Source organism: Rattus norvegicus, chromosome 3, assembly GCF_021556685.1.
Source record: "Rattus norvegicus strain SHRSP/BbbUtx chromosome 3, alternate assembly SHRSP_T2T, whole genome shotgun sequence".
Classification (NCBI taxonomy): domain Eukaryota; kingdom Metazoa; phylum Chordata; class Mammalia; order Rodentia; family Muridae; genus Rattus; species Rattus norvegicus.
Genome location: NC_141536.1, coordinates 160,919,354 through 160,947,098, shown reverse-complemented (window position 1 = coordinate 160,947,098; position 27,745 = coordinate 160,919,354). Strand labels below are relative to the sequence as shown.

General features: G+C 49.9%; 2 protein-coding genes across 12 annotated transcripts; one reads left to right on the top strand and one right to left on the bottom strand.

The window, feature by feature from the left end:
* Positions 1-35: 35 nt before the first annotated feature.
* Cstf1 (cleavage stimulation factor subunit 1) lies at positions 36-11,940 on the bottom strand. 9 transcript variants are annotated; one of them, NM_001415876.1, is given in 6 exon segments: positions 36-2,084; positions 4,390-4,780; positions 6,224-6,421; positions 6,556-6,833; positions 9,649-9,846; positions 11,754-11,940. In NM_001415876.1, coding segments are annotated over 5 exon segments (1,296 nt in total). In that variant the 5' UTR covers positions 9,818-9,846; positions 11,754-11,940; the 3' UTR covers positions 36-1,824.
* On the top strand, positions 11,719-27,704 carry Aurka (aurora kinase A). 3 transcript variants are annotated; one of them, XM_087649929.1, is made up of 9 exons: positions 11,719-11,984; positions 14,127-14,173; positions 16,204-16,459; positions 19,850-19,904; positions 20,497-20,688; positions 21,376-21,514; positions 24,262-24,410; positions 26,687-26,861; positions 26,950-27,704. In XM_087649929.1, exons 2-9 carry the CDS (start codon positions 14,132-14,134, stop codon positions 27,133-27,135), a joined length of 1,194 nt encoding a protein of 397 aa, XP_087506055.1. In that variant the 5' UTR covers positions 11,719-11,984; positions 14,127-14,131; the 3' UTR covers positions 27,136-27,704.
* The last annotated feature ends 41 nt before the right edge of the window (positions 27,705-27,745 follow it).

Sequence of the window (27,745 nt, the reverse complement as noted above, 5' to 3'; positions counted from 1 at the left end):
CATGGCAACCTCCAAAGACAAAAACTACCTTTACATTGCTGTGATATAAAAAATTTATTTTAGAAATCACATCTTTAAAAAACAACATAGAAGGTTATCCTGACCAGATATAAATTCTTCATTCAATGCCAGGGTGTTATGTGGTACAATTAGCGGGATGTTCTGTGAGGAGAATGAGTCTGTGTGATACTCTCGACATGTACACCAGCTCAAACGTTAATGCGGCTTTTAAAAGGAAGGAGAGAGGAAGGCAGCGAGAGAGGAGGAAACTGTTTTGGAAACAGAAGAGCATCTCCGTCCTGCACCTGTCAGCCCTGAAACTCCCGGCCCTTGAGACCAGCCCAGCAGAGGCTGCACGAAGTGGCATCATTTTAATTCACAAGTGACTGCAGCACCCTGGCATCTTGTGCTGGGAGTGTGGGTGGGAACAGAGGTGACAAGTCTGCTCTGTAGTGTCATAGCCAGAGAGCAACAGGGACTCTAGAGGAAGAAGAGCAAAGCTTGCCTAGACAGAACGGGTTGTCCCTGTCCCTGTCCATCAGCTTTCTTATAACCTATGGGTAGCCAGGATCAAATACCTGAAAGTCAGAATGTAAAATAAAAGTGTCAGTTAACACTTATTGCGGACAGAAATACAGCTCTTTACGCCTACAACCATAAACCCAGTGGTGAGGCTGGGACAGACCTTTTATGCCGAAGTTCTCACAACTCGGGACTGACTTACTGGGGCCTGGTCACTGCTTAATTGGTGACCTCACACCATTTCCAGGTACTTCTGCCCAGCTCCTGATTCCTCTTCAGGAGAAACAGGAAGCAGACTTTGTTAGTAAGTGGGTCATGCAGGGCTGGGCCGCCTACATGGGACTTAACACAGAGAGAATACTGCCAGCTTCCCAAACACTTCAAGAGAGAAAAATGTACCAGACGTGGGTGCTGCAGCAACCTTCCAAGAGTGAGGCCCCTGCACCCTCCTGCACCCTCGGCTGGGGACAGTGGGCTCTGGTGGCTTGAACTGAGTAGATCGGATCATTCCCTCCTCTTTCTGAGACAAGGCTTCACTGTGTAGCCCTGGCTGCCCTGGAGCTCACTATTTAGACCAGGCTAGGATCTCACAGAGAACCACCTGCCTCTGCCTCTCAAGAGCTGGGATTAAGGTGTGAAAAGGGGGCTAATGTAGCCCAGGCTGGCTCCTGCTCCACAGGGCTTGCAGGCCAGTTCTGGATCCTACCAGCAAGTACAGCTGGTACCCAGAGGATGCTGCAGGATGGAAGACGGGAGGCCAGGAGCCTTCGTTTGATTTGACGGGAAGGAGGAGGAACAGTGAGGTTGTGCATCTGAGCTTTATTACCAGGACGATGATGTCACCTCAGGAAGGGACTGGGATCCCTGCAAGGTGGTTCCACATGGGACCCAGGTCCTCAGAGATGTGGCCCTCCTTGTGTGCCAAAATGCATCTGGAAAGAAAATACAGAAGGGGAGGGACAGCATAGGAGGAGACAAGTGTGACCCGAGGCCCAGGAAGTACTTCCATATTCTGTCCTTCTCCAGGCACGAGAGTTGAAGGCCGTGCCAAGCCCTGCACTCGCTAAGCTGGTGAAGACCACACCAAAATCACTGTGACAGGACAGCTGCACAGATCTGTTTCCGACTTTTCCCACCACGATTCTACACCAAGGTAAAAAAGAGCTTCCACCACAAATCCAAGGCAGGAGCTGGGCGGCCACACACCCGCCACAGATGGTGCAAGTTGCTGACTTCCGCAGCCGGTGGCAGGACAGGGAGGAGGGCAGAGTCCTGAGACAAGAACCCCAGAGCGGGGCCAGTTCAGTCAGTGGTGGACCTCCGGTACCAGAACCGAGCTCGGAAGTCGTCGCTGCACGTCATGAAGCCAGGGTTGGTCGGGGAGTGCACTATACAGCGCACAATGTTGTTGTGGCCCAGGGACAGCAGGTTCCTGCGCTCAGCTGTCCTAGAGTCCCAGCAGCACAGGCTGATGGTCCTTTCGTCCGGCAGCAAAATATAGTCCTCAGTGTGGTTGAACACAGCCTGTGTCCGGTGCACTTGCCGTCCACTCAGCCCTGCGCCTGTCACATAAACCAGCATGTTAGTTAGCCTGTGGATAAAGGGGCAGCCCACGCCCTCACAGTGCTCTAGCGCCATGCCCACAGTCTCCTTCAGGCCTAGCACCCTAGGCCTGTTCACTCTGGTGCAGGCCAACACCGACCTGTGACACACCACTTCTCTCTGACAGAGGTCAACCCCACAGTGCTTGGCCCTGTCTGCCATCACTAGTGATTCTCTTGCTGTGGGCACACAGCTGTAGCCACTGAACAACGCTGTGTGAAATCCTTGGTACACATCGCTATCTCCTAACATTCAGACTTACTGGGACAAACCGCATGAACACACACCTTTCAAAAGGAAGGCTTATCATTTCATGACTGTGAACAGACACTTCATGTTTAAAGCAATGCATAAAAGATTAAGACAGGGCTGGAGAGATGGCTCAGTGGTTGAGAGCACTGACTGCTCTTCCAGAGGTCTTGAGTTCAATTTCCAGCAACCACAACTCTGCAGTGGGATCCAATGCCCTCTTCTGGTGTGTCTGAAGACAGCTGCAGTGTACTCATGTACATTACATAACAGTCAGTCAGTCAGTCAATCTTAAAAGAAAAAAAAGAAAAGACTAGGACAGCCAGGGCATCCCCTGACTTACTGAGGCTGCACTTTGGTAGATGGCCTCCCAAATACCCACGCACTGCACACACACACACACTTCCAATTGAAGAAACCAGAAATCACACACTATTTTCACTGGGAGCAAGCGTGCTGTAGAGTAAGAGGAACATGACGACAGAGCAAAGACACATCCTTCATGGTTAGCGGGGTGTGCACTCCTAAGGAGCTGTGGCCTTGGGTAGATGGTCCTCTCTCAGCTCTCTAGTGTCTACCCTTTAGGGTGCTGAGGATTAAAACATACGACAAATGAGTGGTTCTCTGCAAAGGCTGCATGTGGCCACGGGTGCAGGGCAGAGCGCTCCATGCCCTGCAGTACTCTGGCTTCTGCAGTTGCATGTATATTCCTGTTTCAGTGACTCTCAGTGATGCCGACAGATACCATTCTGTGTGCATGTACAGGTACTTACCTTTCTAAGACTGTGACAAAACACATATATTTAAACATTTGACATGACAATTACCTTTCCGAAATATTTACCAAACGACACATCAGTAAAAAGGCTGACTTTTTCAAATTTTCTCCAATAAAACACAGTCCCTCGAGTTGTAGAGTTTGATGAGCCAAGAAACACACTGCCAATTCTATTTCCAGAGTTTACAGAGTTTAAGGCCAGTCATTTGATAACTAACTGTCCCCTTTAATTTCTCTTGCAAAATACCGCAAATTTTGACTTTTTCCCCCTGTAAAACTGGGCTCATCTTTTTCACTGACGGCCCCCATCTACAGACTCTGACCACTGCCCTGTGCACCCTGACCTTGGCGCATCCAACGTCTTCCTCGGTTCCTTCCTCTGTCGCCATTGCAAGGACACTCTGCTTTCTAAGTGTGTCTTAAAACCAGAAGGGAAACCCTCACACCCTGACTGTCAGGGTGCTGACTTAGGAATTAGGAAATAAGGGATGTGTCTGTATGTTCCTTTGGAAAACAAAAGCAAAATTACAACGCCCTCCTCAAATAAGCAACCTATGCTGCTAGCATCCTCACTCTTGAGCATGTCTGTCTGGGCGTGCTGACCCCTGGGAAGCAAGGGTGTCACTTGTAAACTAAAAGCTGGCATTCGCTCTGAACACTTCTGCAGGCAAGCAGAACTTGGTTCTAAGAGGTTTTCCAAAATGACATCATGTAAAATAACAGAAGTGGCCCTTGTGGCAAGCAGCCTGTGCCACACAGAGGAACTGTGCTGCACCCTAGTGGCCTGGATGTCACCAGCTCGTCCATGTCCCTCTCCAGGACGCTAACTCAGCTCCTTAGACACTGGTGTCTTCTGTACGCTCTGAGTCAGCCACAAACACCTTTCAGGAGGAAGGCAGGGGAGATACCCCAGGTTTTCTATCCAACCCCACTCTCAGCTGCTATGGAACAGATTAAGCTCAGCAGGAGTCAGCACTCACTGTACCCAGACCTGAACGCAGGGCTGCACGTGGCCAACTCAAACAATCACCATAAAAAGCCCGGGCACAATCCCTACAACCTATAAACTAGCAGGAACGAGTGGGGAACTGAGCTTGTCTTCTCGTCTGAGGGTCTACTTCACATATGGACACTGGCCTCGGGGTGGGCCAAAGCCATTCCCAAACCCCTTTCCTCCAGTGCATCTCCGCCCTCGACAGTGTGATTCCCGAGAAACCCACCATCACCTTCTCACGCACCTGTGTACCTCACCAGTGTCCGTCCCGTGGATATTTCCCAGAGTTTAGCTACAGAGTCTTTTCCACTTGAGAGGATGTACTTGGAATTCTTGGAGAAAATGGCAGAACAGACTTCTGCCCCGTCGTGAGCTTTCTCAAAGGTTGTGATGCAGCGATTGGAGACGCCGTCCCACAGCTTGATGCAGCCGTCCTTGCTGCCAGTGACATACATGTTGGCACTAGGGTTATAGTTGACAGAGCAGATGGCGTCGGTGTGCTGGTCTTGGGGATTGCAGGAGACGAAACACTGGAAGGTGTTGATGTCATAGAGGCGAAGCGTGGGATGCTGGGTCCCGACCAGGATGAAGTCTCCAGAAGGGTGGAACGAGATGGAGCGCAGCATCTCAGCTTCCTGCGGACAGAAGCACGGACAAGGCACGGGTCAGGCACACGCACGACTGAGCGCAGGGGCAGAGCGACAATCGCACTTCCTGGGATGCAGCAAACCGGTTCTTTCTGGAACTAGTTACTGATCACACATTCCTAAAACCAGGCAGGAATTCACTTGCAAATGAACACGGGGTGAAATCAGATGGCCTTGCAAATGGACTAAGGCAGCTCCGCTCACACAGCCACAGAAGATGAACAAAAGCTCCCGCAATCTGCTCTAGGGACTTCTAAGGAAAACCCAGAGGATGAGGGTCAGAAGCTGCTTCTGAACCATGAGTATTTCTGCAACAGACCAGGCAGGGGACACGTGCTGCTTTCCTCAGATGATCAACACCCCACCTGGTCCTTTTGTAGGCTGATCACACCGTGAACCCCGAGACTGTGCTCTTTACTGGGAGAACCTGTTTCCAGCTGTGGCGCAGCTCACCTTAGCGCCTGCAGTTCCTCTGGCTGGAATACACACAGACCCTTAGCACACACCTTTAATCCCACACAAGGAAGGTAAAGTTAGTTTGTAGAAGGAAGCAGCCATGTTTGAAAGTGCTGTCTAATTGAGGGGCAGGCAAAGTGCTGAATGAGAGAAGGATCTGACAGAATGTATCAGAGATAGGAGATGCCCAATGTTCATGGGAAGAGAACAGGAAAGCTACTTGGGGGCAGTGCACAGAGAGAAGGCAGTTTTACGGGGAGAATCTTATTAGAGAGACAGGGTGAAGAGAGAACAAGAAGGAACCAGAAAATTAGAACAGATTGCCAAAGTTAGTTAGTAAGAAGCCAAGCAGCGCAGTTCAGGAGCAATCAAGAGAAGCCAGGTTGAGTCAGTCAGCATGGAGAGGCGCTGAACCAGCCAGCCAGAGAGGGAGAGCTTATGTGGCCGTACGTACCAGAGGCTAGGCATTCTGGGCCTGGATTAGGCTGTATGGAGGCTAGAAGCTTCCAGGACCAGGCCTAGGTTACTTTTACTGAGCACGTCGGTGGCTAAAAGGCACTTTTAGGGAAGGCAGGGTTTTCTTTTGTCTCCCTTTCCACCACTACCTCTCACCCCCATTTTGGTTGTTTTTTTTTTCCCAGTCCTGAGCTTGATCCCAGTGTTGTAAAAGTGACCCATCCTCAAACCCCCTTTGAGCCAGGGTCTCTCTCTATGGCTCAAGCTGGCAAGGAACTGATTATGCAGCAGGTTGGCCTTGAACTTGTGACAGTCCTGAGTGTTGGGATCACAGTGTGATCCACCATACCCAACTCATCTGCAGTCTTGCATAGGCAAAGGACAGCCAGTGACCCTGACACCAATGGCATCTAAGTGTCACATAGGGCTAATCACTGAGACCACTTGGAAAAAATATCTGAACCTAAGAAAACAGCCATAAAATACTGTATCTAAAACGTGCTCCCCGGTATATCTAACCTGAATGTATTTAAAGGCTCTTTTTGCAGAGGGTTTGGAATAATCAAACAATTTTAGAGTATAATCCCTTGAGCCGGAGGCCAGGATCTGTTCTGTTGGGTGAAAAGCGAGACACGTGACTTCATCCACATGGTCGTAAAGAGTTCGGATCACTGGGTGGTTCTCCATGTTCTGTTGTGCAGTCTCATTCATCATGACCTGGACCAACAAGAAAAGGAACGACAGATGCTCAAGGCACAGAGGCACTCAGTCCAAGCCCACAGTCCCACAGGCAAACCCGAGCTGGTGACCACAGCCGTGCTGTCTGGAGCAGCAGTGGGTGGGAACAGTACCTCGATGGGCATGGCGCTCTTGGCCAGCATCCTCTCTGTGTCCAGTATCTTGATGGAAGCATCCGCAGACCCTGTGGCTATCAACTGCCCATCTCTGCTGTAGGTGGCCACTCGGCATGGGCCTTTGTGGGAGGTGACATAACAGGTTTCATACTCCGAAGCCTCGGGTGACATTGTTTGGACGTCTGCATCAAACTCCAGGTCAATCCCTGTGCCAGGGGCAACCGTGTCAGAGCGACCAATGGCATACTGAACTGCAGTGTCATCGTTCTCCATCCCTAAGGAATCAAGATGAAGAGAATGAGAAAACCTGCTAAATGCAACGATCTGCTCTGGAGCGGAAGTGAAACGACGTCCAGCAACGACCAAATGACCACCAAGTGCTGGATGGGTCGTGAGCCCTGTCCGTGTGTGAGTTGGGAGAGGGAATTTACACTTCCACAGCCATTCAATGTTTAACACGACAACAAAATGCAGTGAAAACAGCGGCGAGGCGGTCAATGCAAATGGCTCTTGGCTTATTTTGTGGTGTTGAGTACAACCCCATGCCTCACGCCCTGACTGCTCATCCTTGGGGCTCTGACCAGTCAGTGGCAGCTTTGGTGGGCGTTGCTATACTGCTCACATGAGTGAAATATTTCTAAAGAATGCCATGCTTAATTGAAGTATAATGAAGTTCACGAACAGTACGTTTGTTGGTGTTATGACAGAAGCTCGTGATGCCAGAATTTAGGAGTCTGAGGTAGGAGGATTTTTGAGTTTAAGACCCACCTCACTTACATACTGAGGAGAGGAGAGGAGACATGGAATCCTACTGCAAGCAAAAGCCGGGTATGATGGTGCCCCCCTTTAATCCCAACACTCACGGGAGGCAGAGGCAGGCTGAGCAGAGGCCAGCCTGGTCTACATAATTTCAGTTCCAGGCTACCCAGGGCTATGTAGTGAAACCTTGTCTTCAAAACAAAACAAAGAGGCTGGAAAGATGGCTCAAGGGTTCAGAGTACTTGTCCCTTGGTTCAGTTCCCATCATCCACATGGTGACTCACAACCACCCATCCATACCAGTCCTAGGAGACCTTTTCTAGCCTTGGTGGGCACCAGTTACACATATGGTATATGCACATACATGTAGACAAAACACACACACACATAAAATAAAAAATAACCCCCCCAAAACCCAACCCAGAGGCTGGAGAGGTGCCCGGCAGTTAAGAGCACTGGCTGCTCCTCCACAGGAGCCAGCTCAGTTCTCGGCATCCACATGGCAGCTCACAAACTGTGTGCCCTTCTTGTCCTGGGATGTGCTGGCCTCCACCTTCTGCGCACCCACTACAGCACACGTGTCGGGAAAATCCCAAACATACGACTAACAAAACAGAGTAAAGAATAAAAGCCATCCTTCATAACAAACAAGAACGGGCTGGATTCAAACATAGCCTCACACGTCACGTAAGCAATAACGGTGACTGGGACAGGAGAAATCAAAACACTCAAAGAACTTTTGTGGCCTCGGCCCATGCATAAATTCTTGCTTTTCAAAACAAAAGCAGGCCTCAACTGTAACTTGGGACTTGCTTGGTTGTTTAAAAATTTAAAATAAAACCCATTAGGACGAGTCTTCAACATTATATTGCTTTAACATCATATATTAAAAAAAAAACGGTCACTTATTTATTTTATGTATATGTGTGCTCTATCTGCATATATCCTGTGTGTTAGACCAGGGCATCAGATCCCATTACAGATGGTTGTGAGCCACCATGTGGTTGCTGGGAGTTGAACTCAGGACCTCTGGAAGAGCAGTCGGTGCTCTTAACCACTGAGCCATCTCTCCAGTCCAACACTTACACTTTTTCTTTTTTTTTTTTTTTTTTTCCCGGAGCTGGGGACCGAACCCAGGGCCTTGCGGTTGCTAGGCAAGCGCTCTACCACTGAGCTAAATCCCCAGCCCCTTCACTTTTAAGACTATCTAGGGGGCTGGGGATTTGGCTCAGTGGCAGAGCACTTACCTAGGAAGCGCAAGGCCCTGGGTTCGGTCCCCAGCTCCGAAAAAAAGAACCAAAAAAAAAAAAAAAAAAAAAAAAAAAGACTATCTAGGATTAAAGTCTTAAAGCACCTCTCACTACGCGCATGTGTCCTGACTGTGTGCGTGTGCTGATGATCACTTGCTGAGAGCAGGGAGCAGACTGGAAGAATCTGAAACAAAACAGACTTCCCGTAACTGCTGGGCGTAATGTGTGCCTGCAGGGACTGGGGCAGTAAAGCAGGTATCGGTAGTGGGTTTGGCTTATGCTGATTTGGGTCCCCAAAACTGCTTACAGGAGTGTCCAATTGTAAGACACTAAGATGCTGGCAGCCAATGGCTGGGCAGGACAGAGTTGGGACTTTTAGGATTCCTGACTGAGGGAAGAGAGAGAAGGTGGGGATGGGGAGGCAGAGACAGCCAAGGTAGAATATAGAATTTAGTAAGGTTAGGGAGTGGCCCAGCGGCTGCGCTGCTTAAGGCGTGTGTGTGCGTGTGTGTGTGTGTGCGTGCGTGTGTGTGTGTGTGTGTGTGTGTGTGTGTGTGTGTGTGTGTGAGAGAATCTTTGGGGGCAGGTAGCAGGAAGTTGGAGCCCCAGGATGCTTTGCTCATTATTTTGCCAGGTATCAGAGGTTAACCCTCGATCCTGAGATCAACAGACATTCTATTCTGGTCTGGTCTAGCTGGTGAGTACAGAGCAGGAAGGTGAAGAATGTGTGGCACTAAGTCAAAGAACAAGGCAAGCTTCCGACACTGTCTGTTAAGAAAGGAATGGTGCGCTGTGGCAGAGTGACCAAGCAAAGGAGCACGGGGGTGGCAGGATAACTAGAGGGGCGAGGGGCCAGTGTGCCAAGAGTCCTGAACTGGGCCCCGAGGGGAGTGCCCAGCATGTGGGTATGACTGCCCGAGAAGCAGCTTATCCCCCGTCTTCACTCGCCCTTTCAGTACCCACCACTGTCTTCCGCACACACCGGCACTGACAGCACACAGGAGTAACCGCAGAAACTGCCCTGGACCAGTGCGCAAGCCAAACCTCGTGCTGAGGTCTGGGTGAACACACCAGGCTTTACCTAGCTTGATGAGGTGCAGGAGCTGCTCCGAGGGCGCACACACCGACTGTGGCTTGATCTCGTTGATGAGGCCATTGGCGATGCTAATGTATCCGTCATAGAGCAGCTGGCTGATGATCAGCTTGTAGAGCTGCTGGCGGTCCTTCAGGCCCACTTTGGTTCTGTACATTCTGCACAAGAGGATGACAGTTCCCCTGACTGCTGCAAGGAAAACCAGCACTGGTGAAAGGCAGAGGCACGCCTCCTAGGCCTAAGCACACACCTCAGTCTGCTTGCTTCTCTCAGTTCAGGTTCTTCAGCTGTTACCCAAGTCACTGGAGGTTAATCAAACTTTTCAAATAGTGTCACTGATGGATCTGCTAGAATCCCCAACCATTTGTCCTTCGCTGCTAACTACCCACCTGCAACTTTTATTCTGCTGCTACCCCTGACTCTTCTGTGAGCAGCGGCACCCACAACAGGCTGATAGCTATGTTTTGTCGGATGCCTGGACCACTTCACACCAGCCGGAATGTAAATCTAGGCAACCGAGCTTATTATTATAATCATGCAACTTGATGAGGCAGTACACGAACACACAAATACATCATAAAAAAACAAAGGAGGGGGTTGGGGATTTGGCTCAGTGGTAGAGCACTTGCCTAGCAAGCGCAAGGCCCTGGGTTTGGTCCCCAGCTCCGAAAAAACAAAAACAAAACAAACAAAAAAAAACAAACCAAAAAACAAAGGAGGATCACAAAATGAAAAATAAGCTAAGTTCGACGCTTTGGGAAGATCCTAAGGTAAAACTGCTTAAATGTGTCAAATGCCTGCCCCACCCACGTCTTTAGTCCCAGCACTTGGGACTAAGAGACAAGGAGATCCCTGTGATTTTGAGACCAACCTGGTCTACATAGGTAGTCACAGGCCAGGCAGGACTACATAGTGAGACCCTATCACACACACAGACACACACACACACAAATGACTACCATCAAAACAAATAAGAAATGCAAAAATCTGAACATTGTGCTCTTAAGTTTTATTTGGGAGGATCTAGGCTCACCAGTCCATGAAAATTAAACAGAACTGAAGATGATGGTTTCTTAATCAACCCGGGTAGATAATTTGGTAAGTATATGTGTGGTTAGATGCTTGAATATAGATGTCTGGGGACATCAAGCAAGAAGGTAGCCTAGAGATACAGCCAAGAGTTAAGTGTTTGCTGACAGATACCCTAGGTTCAATTTAAAATAAGAAGACTAGCAAGGCCACCCAGCATCGTGCTGACCAGAGTCCTTAACAATAACACCAGGCAGTTCCTACCGCCAGATACGATGTCAAGCACTTAATTAGCATTCGACCGCGAAACGAAGCTATTCAATATATTCGTGCACATTAGAAATAAGTGTATACAAATCTACCCTTGCATAAGGCATTGGGATACAACATAGGGTGAAATGAGTTCGAAGAATCTAGGGCACCCGTTCAAGCTAAAGTCAGTCCCCAAAAGTTGAGGAGGGGCCAGCACACTCCGGAGCCCAGAACTTTTATCACGACATTTAAGGAAAACGGGGTGGGGAGGATGTTGAGCCTTTACTTAACTCCCTACTGAACTTCCAATGGGGCATAGATCTATTTATATCCTTCGCGGACTGGACACCGAGGCACGAGACAGGAGGAGCCTGACCCCGGGAAGCTAACACCCGGGAATGTAGGAGGCCCAGAGAGAAGCCGCGCGACCACTCCTGCTCAGGGCGCAAGGCAGGGACCCACCGGGACCGAGGCCCTTTGAGACCCGGGGTGCAGGCCAGGCCGGGCAACTCTAGGACACGGACATGGGGCGAACGGCCTCTCGCTATCCTCTCCGCTAGCCCCGGTCCTTCACGTGATCCACTACAGACCCTAGCCAACCGCACTATCCCGTCCCCTTTCGACCCCTCGACCCCGTACCCGCTGATCAGGGTCTCGGTCTCCCGCTCTCTTCTAGAAAAATGGAGGCGCGAATCGTGCCCGATCGATCGCTCTGAGTGCACACTCAGTGCGCACGTGCAAAGGGCATGCAGCCGAGCGCCGAGCAAGTCCCCGCTCACTCGCAAGCCTGCCCTTCTCGCCATCTTACTCACTGGCACGTTCGAGACGCTCATTCACCTTCTCCGAGCTGATCACCTCCGCGACAGCCTTGAATCCAAAGGACTGTGAGTGACCGGCAAACGCCCGATCCTTGGAGAGCACGGCGGGCGATAGAACGGCCGTAGATCGGACAGGCCGTTGGTGCACCACTTCCGGGCTCCGACAGCTCAGTGCGCCTGCGCCCAGCTACGGCAAGGAACGAGCTTCCCGTAGTCGCGTTCAGGGTGAGCCAATCACAGAACGGCGTCGCTCCGGCTATAGCCAATCAGCTCTCGGAGGAGAGGGTTTAACTCCTATTTTAAAAGGAGAACCTTTGAATTGTAACGGCTGAGCTACCGGGATCGCTTGGAGACTTCGGTCGGAAGCAGGTTCTTGCCTGTGAGTAGGAAGGGGACCCGGTTGGTGAGGACGAGCTTGGTTGCTGCAAACCGAAGGGGAAGGTTGAGTGGCATCGGGGTAATGGACTGTCTTAGTGGGTTTGCATTCCGTTTAAGAAAGACCCAGACGGCTTTTTTCCTGGCTTGGGTTTAGGCTTTTGTGGGAATGGGGACCCAGACCGCCAGCTAACCGAGTAATTTGCAAACTGATGGTGGACGCGGGAACTGCGGCTTAGTGAGGACTGCTTCGGGTGGAGAGTCGGAGTCTAGGTCGAATCGAGTCCGCAGATGAACGGGAGTTCCCTCGTAGAGTGCCCAGGACTGGTGCTGCTCTCACCGCAGCCTTCTGAGCAGTTTATGTCGGGACTATTTGAGGGTCTGGTTCGCACCTTAGACCCGTTAAAGCCCAATTTGTAGAGTATCCCAGAAGCCCAAAGCTTGACCCCAGCACTGCCTTCATGACCCCCTTCCCGCTGTTTATTCCAACAGTAAGATGGTGGAGGCAGGCTCAGAAGTCAAAGGTCATCCTCAGCTACACAGTAGGTCCAAAAACCCAGCCTAAACTACATAGGACCCAGACTCAATATCCCCCCAACTCCTACCACACACAAACACCCCAAGTGTGCCTCAGCAGTCTGAGGCAGAAGGATAACCTTGAATCTGAGGCCAGTCTCTCCGCTACAGTGTCTCAAAAGTGGAGCCTGTCTGGGAGTGTAGTTCAGTTAGTAAGGTCCTAGCACGTCCTGGGTCCCCTCCCCAGCACTTCATACATTGAGGATGGCGATGAATTTGTAATCCCAGCACTGAGGTACCGCAGGCAGAGGAGCAGGAGTTCAAAGTAATCTCCACCGTTTAGCATGTTCAAGGCCAGCCTGGGATCCAGGAAATTCTGTCTCAACCATAAACCTAAGGTTAGGTGTGGTCTCGCATTCTTTTAATCCCAGTATCTAGGAGGCAGAGGCAGGTGGAGTGAGTTCAAGGCCAGCCTGGTCTACATAGTGAGTTCCAGAACAGACAGGACTACACAGGGAGACTCTGTCTTAAAAAACAACAACAAAAAACCAAACCAAATAAATAAATAAAAAAATCCAAACCTAACAAACAAAATCCTGGCTCTACTGCAGATACAGGAAATAGAAATCTGTTAGAATTCTCGACTCCGGTGTAGCTGTCATGGGAAAGCTAAAATGCAGGGCTGTTTATTAAAGCTGGCCTTGGGCCCAGGAGCTCCATTTCCTAACAGGCTTCTGGTGAGGTAGCTGCAAACTACGGTCCTTTGCTTAAGGCTTCTGCCTCCTGCCTAGTCTTCCGAGCCCAGCCTGCCGAGGCATGAGCAATTTTCTTACTTGTAGTCCATCTTTGAGCTGAACGGAACTGTCAAGGTCATTGGGTGTAGATGCAAGGTGGACTTGGACTTGGGAGAAATGAGGCCAAGCCATGAGGGTAGGAAAAGACAGCTAGCAAGGTGATAGAGAAACCTGTTCCACAGGAATGCGAGTGTGCAGCGGGGTACAACAGTGGGGGAAGCTGAGAGACTGGCAACACAGTGTGGTTTCAAAGGCCCAACGGGACTAGGCTTGGGAGGGAGAGAGGCTTAGGTAGGTAGTTCTGGACCTTTGCTGCTCCAAGGTAGGACCATGGCCTGCGGCAGCTGTGGTATAAATGGGGCTTTTTAAGTAGGAGGTCTTCCAAGCAGCCTGTGATGCTGAACATGGTATACTAAAGCAGAAAGAAGAGGCCCAAGAGGGAAGAGGAGGAGAGGGGGTGGCACGATGCAGGGAGTGTGGGAGGGAAGGGCCTCGGGGATGCACAGGGAATGTATCAGGCAATGGCATCCGCTCATCTCTTGTCAGTTTGCTTGTCTCCGGCTATGACAAAGGGTGTGCGGTGCAGAGGCCTGTCTGTCAGGGAGCCGTGACTGCTGAGTGTGACAAACACTTCAGAGCAGGTGGCTCCTTTTAAACAAAAGGCTCTTGTGTCTCTCTTCAGGTGACATGGACAGATGTAAAGAAAACTGTGTCTCTAGGCCTGTCAAGGTAAGTAGAATTCCCTGCATTCACAATTGCATTTTAAAAAGTTATTTATTTTATGAAAATGAGTATCTTCGTGCACACCAGAAGAGGGCATCGCATCACAGGTGGTTGTGAGTTGCCGTGTTGTGGCTGGGAATTGAACCTAGAACCTCTGGAAGAGTAGCCAGGACTCTTAATGGCTGAGCCATCTTTCCAGCCCCTACAATTGTACTTTTTTTTTTTTTTCTTTGTTTCTTTTTTTTGGAGCTGGGGATCGAACCCAGGGCCTTGCGCTTCCTAGGTAAGCGCTCTACCACTGAGCTAAATCCCCAGCCCCACAATTGTACTTTTTAAGTGATGTGTACTTTGTTTGTGTGCACCCATGCATATGCCACTGTGGAGGTCAGAGAGCAAGGCTGGAGGGGGTCTCTGTCCTGTGGGTCTGGGCTCTACCACAGGTCCTCGGGCTTGGCTGTAAGACCTTAGTCACTGAGCAAAGCCGGACCGCTCCTGAGCATGTTGTTCTGACAATCGCGTTCTTCCCGCTGTGGCTTTGGGTGGGAACTGGAGGGCTCTTCTTGACCGTGCCTGGAGGCTTCCTGAGCCTCTGTTTCTGTGGGAGATGCCTTTGCCCTGGAACCTCATGTCCTCTGAGCTCATGGTGAATCCTGAGGCTCTCATTTAAGGAGGAGGAAGTCTCAGTTTCTCTGAGTGTGATGAGCGTGGACCTTAAGAGTTGAGACTGACAGAGTCTTCACAGGTAATCCAGTGGGGTAGTGATTGCTTCTCTAGGTGCCTACACTTGCTTCTTCTTTGTCCTTGTTTTCTATGGAAAACTCAATAGATTCTATGCATTTTAGTTTTGGAGATTACTTCCTAAAATATTTCTGTTGGGTGAGGCTCAGTGGGCACACCTTTAATCCAACATTTTAGGAGAGAGCAGCGAGCAGACTGAGATAGTGCCAGGCGTGAGTCTGGGACTGGTCAGTATTACACAGTGAGACTTTGTCAAATACGTACTCTGAAAGGGAAACCCAGGGAGTTTAACGAACTGTGATGATGGTCATAAGCCACGGAAACCCAGCACAACCTTACATTTAGACTGTTCTGCAAAATCGCTTGAGGGCGATCAGTCGCCAGTTCCATCCTTTTTCCTAAGCATAAAATCACCGCACGATTTGATAGGAAGTTTCATCACAGTGGAGGCGTTTGCCTCAGAACTCAGTGCTCCTCCTGCCTCAGCCTCAAGCACGATTTGATAGGAAGTTTCATCACAGTGGAGGCGTTTGCCTCAGAACTCAGTGCTCCTCCTGCCTCAGCCTCAAGCATGATTTGATAGGAAGTTTCATCACAGTGGAGGCGTTTGCCTCAGAACTCAGTGCTCCTCCTGCCTCAGCCTCAAGCATGATTTGATAGGAAGTTTCATCACAGTGGAGGCGTTTGCCTCAGAACTCAGTGCTCCTCCTGCCTCAGCCTCAAGCACGATTTGATAGGAAGTTTCATCACAGTGGAGGCGTTTGCCTCAGAACTCAGTGCTCCTCCTGCCTCAGCCTCAAGTACTGGGTTACAGGTTGCCAGCTCCCCGGCCTCTGGGCTTACAGGTGTTTGGGGTTTCCATCGATTTACCGGAGCTTATTCCCGCGTGAGGTTAAGGAAGCAGGGCTTGAGTCGGCCAAGCCCTCCCTAGGGCACACGCACATTAACGTAGCTTCAGCCTCCTCCCTTTTACTTTATTTATTAAAGAGAGTTATTTATATATTTATGTCTGGTGTGGGTGAGTGTTTGCGTGCATGCGTGTGCCTGGGACTTGAGGAAGCCAGAAGAGGGGGTCAGGTCTCCTGGATCTGGAGTAACAGATGGTTGTGAGTCACCATGTGGGTGCTGGGAACCAATCCAGAGCCTCTGAGAGGGCAGTCAGTACTGCTACCTGTTCAGTCACCCCCGCCCCCCATTTCCATGTATTACTGAGTTTTGTTAGACTGCAAAGGAAACTTGGTTCTCGTTACCATCAGCCTTTCCTGAAGGCCACTTTCCCTGTCTTCTCTCCATCTCAGTCCACTGTTCCCTTCGGTCCGAAACGAGTCTTGGTGACTGAGCAGATTCCTTCTCAGCACCCAGGATCAGCGAGCAGTGGCCAGGCCCAGCGGGTCCTGTGTCCCTCCAACTCCCAGCGTGTCCCTCCACAAGCACAGAAACCTGTCGCAGGTCAGAAGCCAGTGCTCAAGCAGTTGCCGGCTGCCAGCGGTCCTCGACCTGCTTCCCGGCTGAGTAACCCCCAGAAGAGTGAGCAGCCACAGCCTGCGGCCTCGGGTAAGTGGGGTTGTCACTGCACTGGATGATCAAATGCATAGATTGGCGTTTATCCTTGATGTCCTGGTCTCTCTACCATGTTTGTTGAGGAGGAGGAAAAGAATGAGATGGGTGTCCGTGCATGCTCAAGTATAATGGTGTGTCTGGGCTCCTCCAGTGCTGGGAATGCAGGTGCCATTGCTGGGTCCCCAGGGCCTGGGAGGGAGGCTGAACTCAGATGGCACTGCCTGGAACTGTGCCCAGCATGGAGAGGAGAGTCAGAGGGGCCTTCCTGACAGGAGAGGAGAGTCAGAGGGACCTTCCTAAAAGGAGAGGAGAGTCAGAGGGACCTTCCTAAAAGGAGAGGAGAGTCAGAGGGACCTTCCTGACAGGAGAGGAGAGTCAGAGGGGCCTTCCTAAAAGGAGAGGAGAGTCAGAGGGGCCTTCCTAAAAGGAGAGGAGAGTCAGAGGGACCATCCTGACAGGAGAGGAGAGTCAGAGGGGCCTTCCTAAAAGGAGAGAGTCAGAGGGGCCTTCCTGACACAGCTGGCAGAGCAGGTCGGAGTTGGCCAGGGGAGGTGGTCAGAGGAACGTTTCCTTACATGCCCAGGGTTACAAGTTCAGTCATAATTAGAAAATATAAGCAAACAGAACAGATTCTTATTATTACTAAGCCTGTAACTCCAACTTAGAGAATCTAAGAATGTCACCTCCAAAGCAAACACATTTGTTGTATGACAGACTGCTTTTAAGATGGCAGTGTTTGCTGTTGGAAAGGACTCCAGAGAAGAGAAGACACCTGACCCAGTCTCTGGGCAGCAGATACTAACACCTGACTTTGTTATATGTTTCATCATCTACACTATGAAGCAGGAAGAGCCCATTTCAGTCAGTGTATCTCTTTACTGAGTTTGATCCTTCAGGAGTGTACCCTGTATGACCCCCTATTTTCAAGCCACATTTTTAGAGACCTCTAAGCCTATACTAAAGAGACCTTGAATCTGACCTGTTCTCCTGGTTGGTCAGAGTTCGTCAGTTCCCTCTGTTTGCCCTGTATCAATTGTGCTGCTTGAGTTTGCTTAGGGGCAGAGACCCCAGGCAGATTCCGGGAGTAATGGCCTCATCTAGCTCTGCTTATCTATGCTTAGTGATCTCCAGGGCATAAGGAAGACTTCCAAACAGTGGCCAGGTAAAGTTAAGTTTAGGATTTTCCTAAAAAGGCTCAGGCATAGTTTTTCTCAGGAAGACATAAAAAGAATCATAATGTAGAAAGCCTCCAATGGTACAGCAACCATAATAATATGCAATACAGAGACCAAGCCCCGAAGGTGACTGTGGCTGTGCTAGCACAGGGCTGATGTTGGGTGTTGATTGTGATCGTTCGGCTGATGGTGGTGTGGGCAGAGCCTCTGCGATAGCCTTGACCTGCATTCTCTCAACCCTTGTAGTCACTGCGTGTAGACAGCCAGGTACTGACTCACTTACACAGAAGGGGCTACAACTCATTTGTTAACTTATCCCAGGACAACTCCAGAAAGGAGAGGTATGGGTGATCTGCCACTCTGTTTAGGGAGCAGATGCCAGACCATTGTACGATAAGACCGGAGAGGTGGGTTGGCAGGAGAGAGCTGTGGTTGTGTAAGAAGGGAGAGAAGTTAGGCCCGGCCTCATGGGGAAGTAGAACAGTGTGTACAAATAGGCCAAGGCAGACAGACAGTCTGTAGGAAACTCACTTAAATCCAGTCACAAAACAGGAAACCGGAGGGGCAGATGGCTGAAGCTTGTGTAGTATCCTGAGCGTCAGCGAGGGAGAGACGCACCAAGTGTGGAGGGCAGAGGAGAAGATGGAGATGAGGGAAGCCTGTGCTGCCCTCAAATCCCCCTCAGCTGGCCCACTGTCACTCTACCGTCCATTCTGATGTCTGAAACAGTAGGCTGGAGTGTATTTTGGGTGGCTTCTGGTTTTGAATCATATTTTGGGGTCATTGTAAGAAGAGTAACTTTTATTCACCTGAAGTAATTGTTGTTGTCTTGGAGGCTCTGTCTGCTAACCTAGGCCTGCTCCTGGAAGCTTCTAGCCTCTGTACAGTCTAATCTAGGCCTGCAGCCTCTGAGGCTTCCTGCTGAATAAGCTTACCTTCTAGCTCTCTCTGAACTCTCTTGGTTGATTTAACTCTGCTGTTCTGCCTCCAACTCCTCTTCAAGCTGACTGACTCCATCTGGCTTCTCTCAGTTTCTTACTGAATTGCTCTGCTTGGCCTCATACTAATGTTCTAATCTTCTGGTTTTTCATTCTCAGCTTTTTCTGTCTGTCTTCACCTGTGTCTAGCTTGTTTGCTCTCTGTAGAACTGTCCCAGTAAACTGCCTCTTCCCTCTCTCTCTACCTCTCCCTCCCCCTCCCTTTCTCTCTCAAGTAGCTTCCCTTTCCTGTCTCTTCTCATGAGAATTGGGCAGATCCTATTCTGTCAAGTCTTTCTCTGATTCGTCATTGTCACTCAGACATCATTTTCAAACATGGCTGCAAACTAACTTTACCTTCATTGTTTGGCATTAAAGGCATGTGCTAAGGAGGAGTGAGCCACATCACAGCTAGACACTTGTTTTTCCCAGTAAGTAACACAATCTTGGGGTTTAGAGGATGATGAACTATCCTGCAGAGGTCAAGGTCCTGACCCCCAGCAGTGGTGATGTTATGACGTGAGTGGAGATAATGAATCATGAAGGGGAAACCAGTTTGGACCTGCGTTCCCAAAGCCTGAGTGGAGCTGTCTAAGTCTCTCGCGTGGGCGGCACCTGTGGTCCCTGTGGTGTAGGCTGTGGTGCATGCTCTTGACTTAGAGGCTTCTATTTTCCTCTGGCTTTGGAAGGAGGGTGATTGCTTGTGTTTGTTCCCACGTTGATAAAGTCATCTGAGGCAGCAGGTGGAGACGGTGACAGTGGCAGCTGTGCATGGGGCTGCTGCTGCTCTCCGTGTGGAAGCTCTTCCTGAGGAAGGGCTGGGAGGGAGGACCTGCTCACCTCATGTCCACTCTAGATCCTGAGACCCTGAGTGTGCGGCGGGAGTCGGGGTATGGCTCATGCTTTAGTAGTTTTCGCTGTGAGGAAGCCGAGAGCCCAGGTTTAGCATTTTGGTGATGATGGTTGTCTGTCTGTCTGTCTGTGTTCATGTTTTGTTGTTGTCGGGGGTTTTTTGTTCTTTGTTTTGGTTTTGGTTGTTTTGTTTTTTGAGACAAGGTCTCACTATGTAACTGTGTAGCCCTGGCTGGCGCTTCTGCCTCCTGAGGTGAGCGCCGCCATGACCCACTATGGACTCATTCTAAGATTCGTCTCTTCATAGATTTTCTCTTTTCTTTTTCAAAAGAATTTTATTTAGTTGCTCTAAAAACAGTATTTTAACTTATTTTCTATAGGAAATAATTCTGAAAAGGAACAGACATCCATCCAGAAAACTGAAGACTCAAAAAAGTAAGCTTGCTTTCTCTCCCACCAGAACACTCATCTGGCTGTGGTCCACTAATCTTCACGCCATCATCAAACCTGCCAGGGGCTCAGAATTAGTTCGTTTTATTTCCCTAATTATTTTTTTCATATAAAATTTTTGTTAAAATTTAAAAAGTAGCAAGAAAAACCATACAGTAAACGATGCTGTAATTCCGTGAACTCGTACATGATTGGGTAGTCGTTTGGAATGGCCTGCTGTCTCTTCCCTGCTTCCACCAGTGACAGTGGCTCTATGTTTCCCACCAGACTGACTCTTCACCCCACAGTCTGTTAGCACCGCTGGGGATGCTGGGAGGAGGTCCCCATATGGTCCTGATAGGGTGTCCTGTCCAGGACTGTTGCTGTCCTGTGGTGGTGAGGGTGGCCAGTCAGTCTGTCCTGGACCAGAATGCTGCTGTGTCCTAGGAAAGTTGGGTTCTGAAGTTTGTGGCTCATTCTGGGGGTTTGGGGTCGATGCCCATTGAGGGCACAAACTGAATGTCGTCTGAGCAGACCAGGTAGGTTCATGGTCCATGGTTGGCGATTTCTTATTTTAATTGTTCACATTACTTTGTAGAAGGCAGTGGACTTTGGAAGATTTTGACATCGGCCGCCCACTAGGAAAAGGGAAGTTTGGAAATGTCTACTTGGCGAGGGAGAAGCAAAGCAAGTTCATCCTGGCTCTGAAGGTGCTGTTTAAAGTACAGCTGGAGAAGGCAGGTGTGGAGCACCAGCTCCGGAGAGAAGTGGAGATCCAGTCCCACCTGCGGTGAGTGGTCCTCCCGGGAGGAGCTGGGGAGCCGGACAGCGCCCCACCCAGTTTGCCTCAGGCCACCACGGGAATGGTTGAATCTGACATTTCCATACACATAGGTGATGTGGCCCCCAGGAAACACTGCTCAAGGGCTTAAAGTGAGCAGTGTGCTTGGGCTTGTTCAGCAGGAGGGGATTTGAGAAAGACTGGATGAATCGGTGGCTTTGGTTTTCCCTTTTTGCTTTCCGTGTTTCCAAGTTTGACACAGGTGCCAATCCTAGGCTCTGGTGTCCTCCGCTTGTCTGGCTTGCTTGCCATCACCTGGCAGGGTGCCGACTGGAGCAGTGAGTGGTGCTACTTGGCACCCACGCACTGCCACCCTGTCTGCCGTGGGTGCTTGTCCTCCTCCTGCACAGAAGCACTTTCCTCCTCAACACGCAGAGAGAGACTGGTGTCAGCCGACACTTCCCACTAAGAATAAAGATGTCTAAAAGGAGCAGTGAGAACTAAGTTTAAGATCTGCTTGTATTTCACGTCCATGTGGGCAGATGGTTAAGGTGTCTTTTTCTTGGCTGGGCTCAGATCTGGGTTCAGACCTCGTGTGTGTTCTGTGACACCTGTTGTCTTTATTTCTTGAGGGGTCAGCAGTCCCTGCTGGACTGGCTCTGAAGCCAGGTGTCACAGTTGTTGTTTCTGTTGCAGGCACCCCAACATCCTCAGGCTGTATGGGTATTTCCATGACGCCACCAGAGTTTATTTAATTCTGGAATACGCGCCCCTTGGAACAGTATATAGAGAGCTTCAAAAACTCTCCAAGTTTGATGAGCAGAGAACAGCTACCGTAAGTGCTCACCCTCCCTCGTTCTCCTAATGTGCCTTCTTGATGGTGGAGTTGGCCTGCCTTCGGAGAAGGGGCTTCACAGGATCAAATATTTGAAACAGGAAAGTCAAGGCAGCTTAGTTGCCTCTAGACGGTTATTGGCGAGCTTGAGCTCTAGCGTGTGCGTGCGCGCGCGTGTTTTTTTGAACACAGTTTCTGGTTCCCACACCTTATTTCTCATACTTTCTTTATAACTAAGCGATCCTGGCGCGTGACTGGTGTGCTAAAGCCCACTCTTCAGAGAGCTTCTGTGTTCTTTGTGACCAGAAAGGGTGTGGGTATGAGAAGATCTTGGTTTAAAGTGTGATTTTGTCACGTCACCATTGTGCATTTGTAATGTAATGCTCCCTAGGTGGTAAGCTAGTTTCTTGGGTGGCCTTTGTCCTTCTACCTAAAGTCAGTGTCCGCCTTCCCATGCTGGCCTCTCACAGCCAGTAAGCATGCTCTCCCCGGGAGAGCATGGCGTGTGACTTATTTGGCGCTGTGTGACAGGAGACCCCTCCTGCTGTAGTCTTTTAGGTTTATGTCATCCGTGTGGATATTTTGCTTGCTTTTTTCTCTGTTCCCATAGGCCAGAGCAGGGAGTCAGATTCCCTGAACTAGGGTTTTTCAGATGGTTGTGAGCACCCATGTAGGAGCTGGAAAGTGGATCTGGGTCCTCTGCAAGGGGAGCCAGTTTCCCTGTCTGTAACTTGAACTGCAGAGGACTTGTTTTGTGTTTGGCCAGCACTGCTTTATTGTGTCCCTGGACGCTCTTCCTGGTTTCCACATAAACCACCACTGCGGGGCTTTTGGCTGTGTGTGCTTTGTTCTGGTGCCGAGTACTGGCCTCATTTTACTTGCAGGCCTGGTCCTAGAAGCAGCCATTTCTTCCTTAAGGATCTCGGCTCCTTGGTGGAGAGTGTTACTAGAACTAAGGACTCCTGGGAGCTCTCGCTGCTGGGATGTTGTTGCTTCTAGGTCTTCAGCTGGGGAGAAGGATCATGCGTGTGTTTAGTGACCAGTATTCGTCCGTCTTGAGCTCATCCATTGTGTGTGGGACATTGTGGACACCCCCCTTTTTGGACTTCACTGTACACTGCACCCCAGCAGCACCCACTGCCTCTCTTTGCTATGCATTCCAGTGTGCCTGGGTCTCACTGTGGGCCTGTGCCATTTGGTGACAGTTTGTCATTCCACACAGCACTCCTCGGGCACTTGCTGCCATGGTTTTGGGCATCAGTGTTTCTGACAGGTAGTCATCTCTCTGTGTTGGTCTGTTGTTTCCAGGGCATGTGACATTGGCTATTTGCCATTTATGCCTTGTCATTAGATGCCTGTATATCTCTTCCTCATTGTTGTGTTGTAGTTCCCTTAGCTCCTGTCCTGTGTGTCCTTCCTGCAGGTGTCTCCTCCCAGTCTGAGTTCTCCCTCTCCCAGCTCCTGCCCTGTGTGTCCTTCCTGCAGGTGTCTCCTCCCAGTCTGAATTCTCCCTCTCCCAGCTCCTGCCCTGTGTGTCCGTCCTGCAGTTGTCTCCTCCCAGTCTGAGCTTTTCCCTCCTCCCTTCTCAAGGTGGTTTTTGGCTTCTTGTCCTTAAAGCACGGCAGTTTACTTTTTTTTAAAACCCTGTCTGCTTCCTACATGTTGGAATTAAAGGCTGCCATCATGCCCACCTGACTTGACAGCAGCCCCCATTAATTGGCCATTAATAAGAAATCATATCACTGGACTGTCTTGACCAGTCATCCAAGTACTGGTCTGGAGACTTTATCATATACAGCTTGGCCTTGGCTTGGGCTTGCTCCTGACTAGCTTGTACAGCTTACACGGGCCCACTTTTACTAATCTGTGTTGTGCCGCACGACTGCGTCCCTCTTATGCAACCAGTCCTGGTGCCTGTTTCTTCCTCTGCTTCTGACTCGAGAGCCCCCCACACTCAATACTTTTATTGAGTTCCTGTCTCTGCCTGGAAGTCCCGCCTGTCCTTTCCTGCTTTGCCATAGGTCGTTTGGTTCTTTATTAAAGCAATTAGAAGGATGATGGAGAAGAATGTTTATAAAGCATTGAGACAGCGATGCTTCATAAACAACAATACCAAAGCCTGATCTTGTTCTCCTTTTGGGAAAGCAAAGGTTTTTTGCCAATCATGCCTTGTTACACTAGAGCTGAGGTGGTTCGTGCATGCTGAGTAAGTGGCCACCACTGAAGTCCACCTCACCCCAAGTCTGGGGAGGCTCCACAGGAAGCAAATAGAAAGACGGGTTTGCTGGAAAACGCTCACCACTTTCTGTCTTTTCGTACTTACCTTTCATGTCGATTAAAACTTAACGGAGTTATCCTGAGTGTCCTGCTATGGGATGCAAAGCAGACCTCGGGGCTGGCAATAGATTCCTCAGATCTGGAGGCCGGGAGCTCAAGGTCTGCACCTGGTCAGGGCCGTTAAAATGTCTAAAGATTGCTGAAGCGTTCCATTGCTAGCTGTGCAGTTCTGTAAGTCAGTTTACAGCCAGTGCCTTCCCTGCCTCTCAAGATTTCATTACTCGTGCAAGCATCGTGTTAGCTTGGCCCTGAGAGAGTCTGTCGATCTGTATCTGCTATGCAGACTCACCCCTTTTTTTGCTTCAAGACCTGGAAAGAAACACACTAGTCTATGTTGGATCAGCTTTGAGTTGCCCGACTGCCTTACATGAGCCTGACCCCTGAGCCTCCTGTGCTCTTTTTCTCAACAGTACATCACGGAGTTGGCGAATGCTTTGTCCTACTGCCACTCAAAGAGAGTCATCCACAGAGACATCAAGCCAGAGAACCTGCTGCTTGGCTCAAATGGGGAGTTGAAGATCGCAGACTTTGGGTGGTCTGTGCATGCTCCGTCTTCCAGGTATGGCATTGGGGTTAGCAGAAGCCCAGGGGTTGGGCGAGCACTGTTAACTAAATGCTAGTCCAAGGGTCTTGGCTGACTAGGAACATTGGAGCGATCTAGACCTGATAGAATTCTTTCTGTGACCTGGGCTCTGGCACTCTGGCTTATGATGCTGAGTGTCCCTAGAGTGTAATGGAAGAGGACAGTGAACTAAAAGAGAAACGGGTCTGTACTGCAGGGACTTGAACCTTATAGGGATGGGGGTGTGGGTAGAGGGCGAACAAAGCTGGCACCAGTGGTGTGGGTGCAGCCAGCTCTGGGGATGCCGGTGTCCTGGGTCAATCAGTGGCTATAAAGGTTCCCCTTATAGTGGAGTCAGACATTATCTAATGCAACAATTCAAAAGTAGGCACACTTCAACTCCGAATAGAGTTGGGTCTGAATAGCCTTGATAATTCATGCAAATGGGGGGGGGTCTTAAAGTGTGTGTCTGTTGTCAAGGCATTGCCAGCTTCGGGGACTCCTTTTGAGTCAGGGTGTCTGTCTGACTGTCTCTCCTGAACTTGCTTTATATCTCTAGCAGCACTGGGGCGGGCTGCCTGTTACCCAGTGACACAAGCGTGAGAGTTGCAGGTGTCATAGGGCTGTCTGAGTAAGCAGGACTATAGCCTGCCTAGTGGTGACACAGGATAGAGACAGCTTGCAGGTTTCAGGGGAGATCGTAGGTGTGAGTCTTGTCAGCTATTCCAACAGCCTCAAGTTCAGTCCCCATCATAGCTAGCTGCCTGGCTATTGGGGACCACCTTTGAGAATCCATCCCACAGTAGCCTCTGCTGTCTGTTCCTGGTTGGTTCCAGCTTTTGTTTTCAAAACCGAAATGGATAGAAAATGCAGTGGTGGTGGTGGTGGCGGCAGCGGCACAGAGGTCCACAGCCCCACTCTAGAGCCCTGGACATTGGTGATGACACTGTGGACATATAAAGTCAGTTGTGACATCACGATATGATGTCTCAGTGTGTGCTCCCTAAGATGGAGATGCTATCCCTACGATAGGGTACTGTGCCCTGTGCACTCACCACCATTGTGACCTCTAAGGAGGTTAGCACAATTCTTAATAAATAGCTAATATTTAGTCCATACTCTGATTTTTCAAGTTGTTCATGAAATCTTATAGCTGCTTTAAAATTGGAACTCACACACACACACACCCCTCTCAACAGAAGGTAAGAGGGAAACATAACCAAGCCCTGTGTGCTGGTGTGTCCTTTAATCCCAGCACTTGAGAGGTGGGGAGGGACCTCAAGCTCAGGGCTGGTCTGCTAAGATTGTCTTAAAAACAGGACTCGGTGCTGGGTATGGTGGTGCACTCACGCCTGTGATCCCAGCAGCAAGAAGACTGGGGCCAGAGAATGCCTGCTTGGAGCAGAGTCTGGGCTGCAGAGCAAGACACTTTGAAAAAATAAACAAATGGGCTGGAGAGGTGGCTCAGGTGTTGAGAGCACTGGAGGCTTTTGCAGAGGACCTAGATTCAGTTCTCAGCACCCACATGGTGCCTTACAACTGTCTGTAACTCCATTTCCAGATCTGACATTCTTTTTCTGGCCTCCTTGGACACGATAAACATCCATGTACACAGACAGACATGCAGGCAAAATACCCATACGTTGTAAAATAAAAATACAATCTTAGACCCTAACCCAATAGAGCCAAAGGACTGGAGAACCCGGTGAAGCTCCATAAAACGTGGCTGCTGCTTTCATTCTGTAGGCTCTTCCCTTTTCAAGACTTCTCTGTCTCCCCATAAATGAAATAATCTCACGCTGTAGCCCAGGTTGGCTTTGAACTTCCGTCAATCCTCCTGCCTCATCCTGCCAGATGTTGGAATTACAGGTATGAGTCAGTACACCAAGCCTAAAATGGTGGTGTTACGTCACTGAGAGCGCATGTGGAACCCCAAAGTGTATTTACAGAACAACACTGTATGTACAGCAGCTTTGTCATTGTTTTCTGAGATACCATCTTGCTTCAAAGCCCAGACTGGCCTCCAGGATTCACGGTCCTGTTAGCCTCTGTGGTGTTACTGGGGTGAGAGGAGTCGCCACTTCCCTGGATTTCCCTGGAGCTCCTGGAGTTGGATGGGTCTGGGGAAGTTTGGTGCTAGCGTGTGGTCTTACGTGCTTCCCTCTGACCATTTAGGTGGGCACCTGTCTGAGAGCACTGGCCCGCCATAGGGAGGGCTCATGTCACGTCACCACGTAGTATGTCTGTGTCAGCCCCAGCCTTGTCTGTTTTAGGAGAACCACGCTGTGTGGCACCCTGGACTACCTGCCCCCGGAGATGATTGAAGGTCGGATGCATGACGAGAAGGTGGACCTCTGGAGCCTGGGGGTGCTCTGCTATGAGTTCCTAGTGGGGATGCCTCCTTTTGAGGCACACACTTATCAGGAGACCTACAGAAGGATATCACGGGTGAGCGCTGCTGTCAGGCTTCTTCCGAGGGTGGTGTTTATTCGTGCATACCTCTGACCCACGGTTCTTTTTATCATTTATTCTGTAGGTTGAATTCACATTCCCTGACTTTGTGACGGAGGGAGCCAGGGACCTCATTTCAAGACTGTTAAAACACAACTCAAGTCAAAGGCTAACACTAGCGGAAGTCCTTGAGCACCCTTGGATCAAAGCTAATTCTTCAAAACCTCCGACTGGCCACAATAGCAAAGAGGCAACTAGCAAATCGTCTTAGGGAATCTGGAGCCATGGGCATTGTGCAACTAACTGTGAGAAAGGTCCCATTGAAGCCGCCCAGACCATCATCGCTGCCCTCAGGGTGCCTTGCTGAGCAACTAGACCTTGGCCTTGCACCCAGGAAGCCCCGCCTGTTGCCCAGCCCCTAAGAACCATGCTGCTTTTTCTGATGTAATCTGGAAGGAAGGTTCCACTGCAACTGTCCCCCCGGCCTATGCTCCAAGGTGTGGGGGTCTCTGTGGGAAATTACCAGTGATCACCTGTGTCTTAGCCTCCAAGTGCCAGTGTGTGTGTAACTTATTGGGTCACCAGGCCTGGAAAAGCTGTTGGAATGGATATGTAATCTTTTAGTGTCAAAATAAAGATTTGTATAGACTGTTTTTAAGGGACACCCATTCAAGGCCCTCCTGTTTTAAGCCTTCTGAAGCCCATGTGGGGTTCAGATCCTCAACCACTGTTCTAGAGCCTGTGCTTGGGACCTGCCTCAGGTGTTTCTGGATGTTAAAGGCTACTTTTTATGTTGTTCTGTCATGTATGCAACTTGTTAAATGTATAACTATAACACCTGCCTGGAGTCCATGGCTAATCCTTTGAGCATCTCTTCACTG

What these genes read in the sequence shown, in the direction of transcription:
- Cstf1 (XM_087652419.1), bottom strand. Translation starts at nt 9,817, where the DNA reads ATGTACAGAACCAAAGTGGGCCTGAAGGACCGCCAGCAGCTCTACAAG. An exon ending in CCTGCACCTCATCAAGCTAG is followed by an intron (nt 6,834 to 9,648) that starts GTAAAGCCTGGT and finishes TTGATTCCTTAG; the next exon opens with GGATGGAGAACGATGACACT. An exon ending in AGAGCGCCATGCCCATCGAG is followed by an intron (nt 6,422 to 6,555) that starts GTACTGTTCCCA and finishes TTGTTGGTCCAG; the next exon opens with GTCATGATGAATGAGACTGC.
- Aurka (XM_087649929.1), top strand. Translation starts at nt 14,132, where the DNA reads ATGGACAGATGTAAAGAAAACTGTGTCTCTAGGCCTGTCAAG. An exon ending in AAAACTGAAGACTCAAAAAA is followed by an intron (nt 19,905 to 20,496) that starts GTAAGCTTGCTT and finishes ATTACTTTGTAG; the next exon opens with AAGGCAGTGGACTTTGGAAG. An exon ending in GAGATCCAGTCCCACCTGCG is followed by an intron (nt 20,689 to 21,375) that starts GTGAGTGGTCCT and finishes TTTCTGTTGCAG; the next exon opens with GCACCCCAACATCCTCAGGC.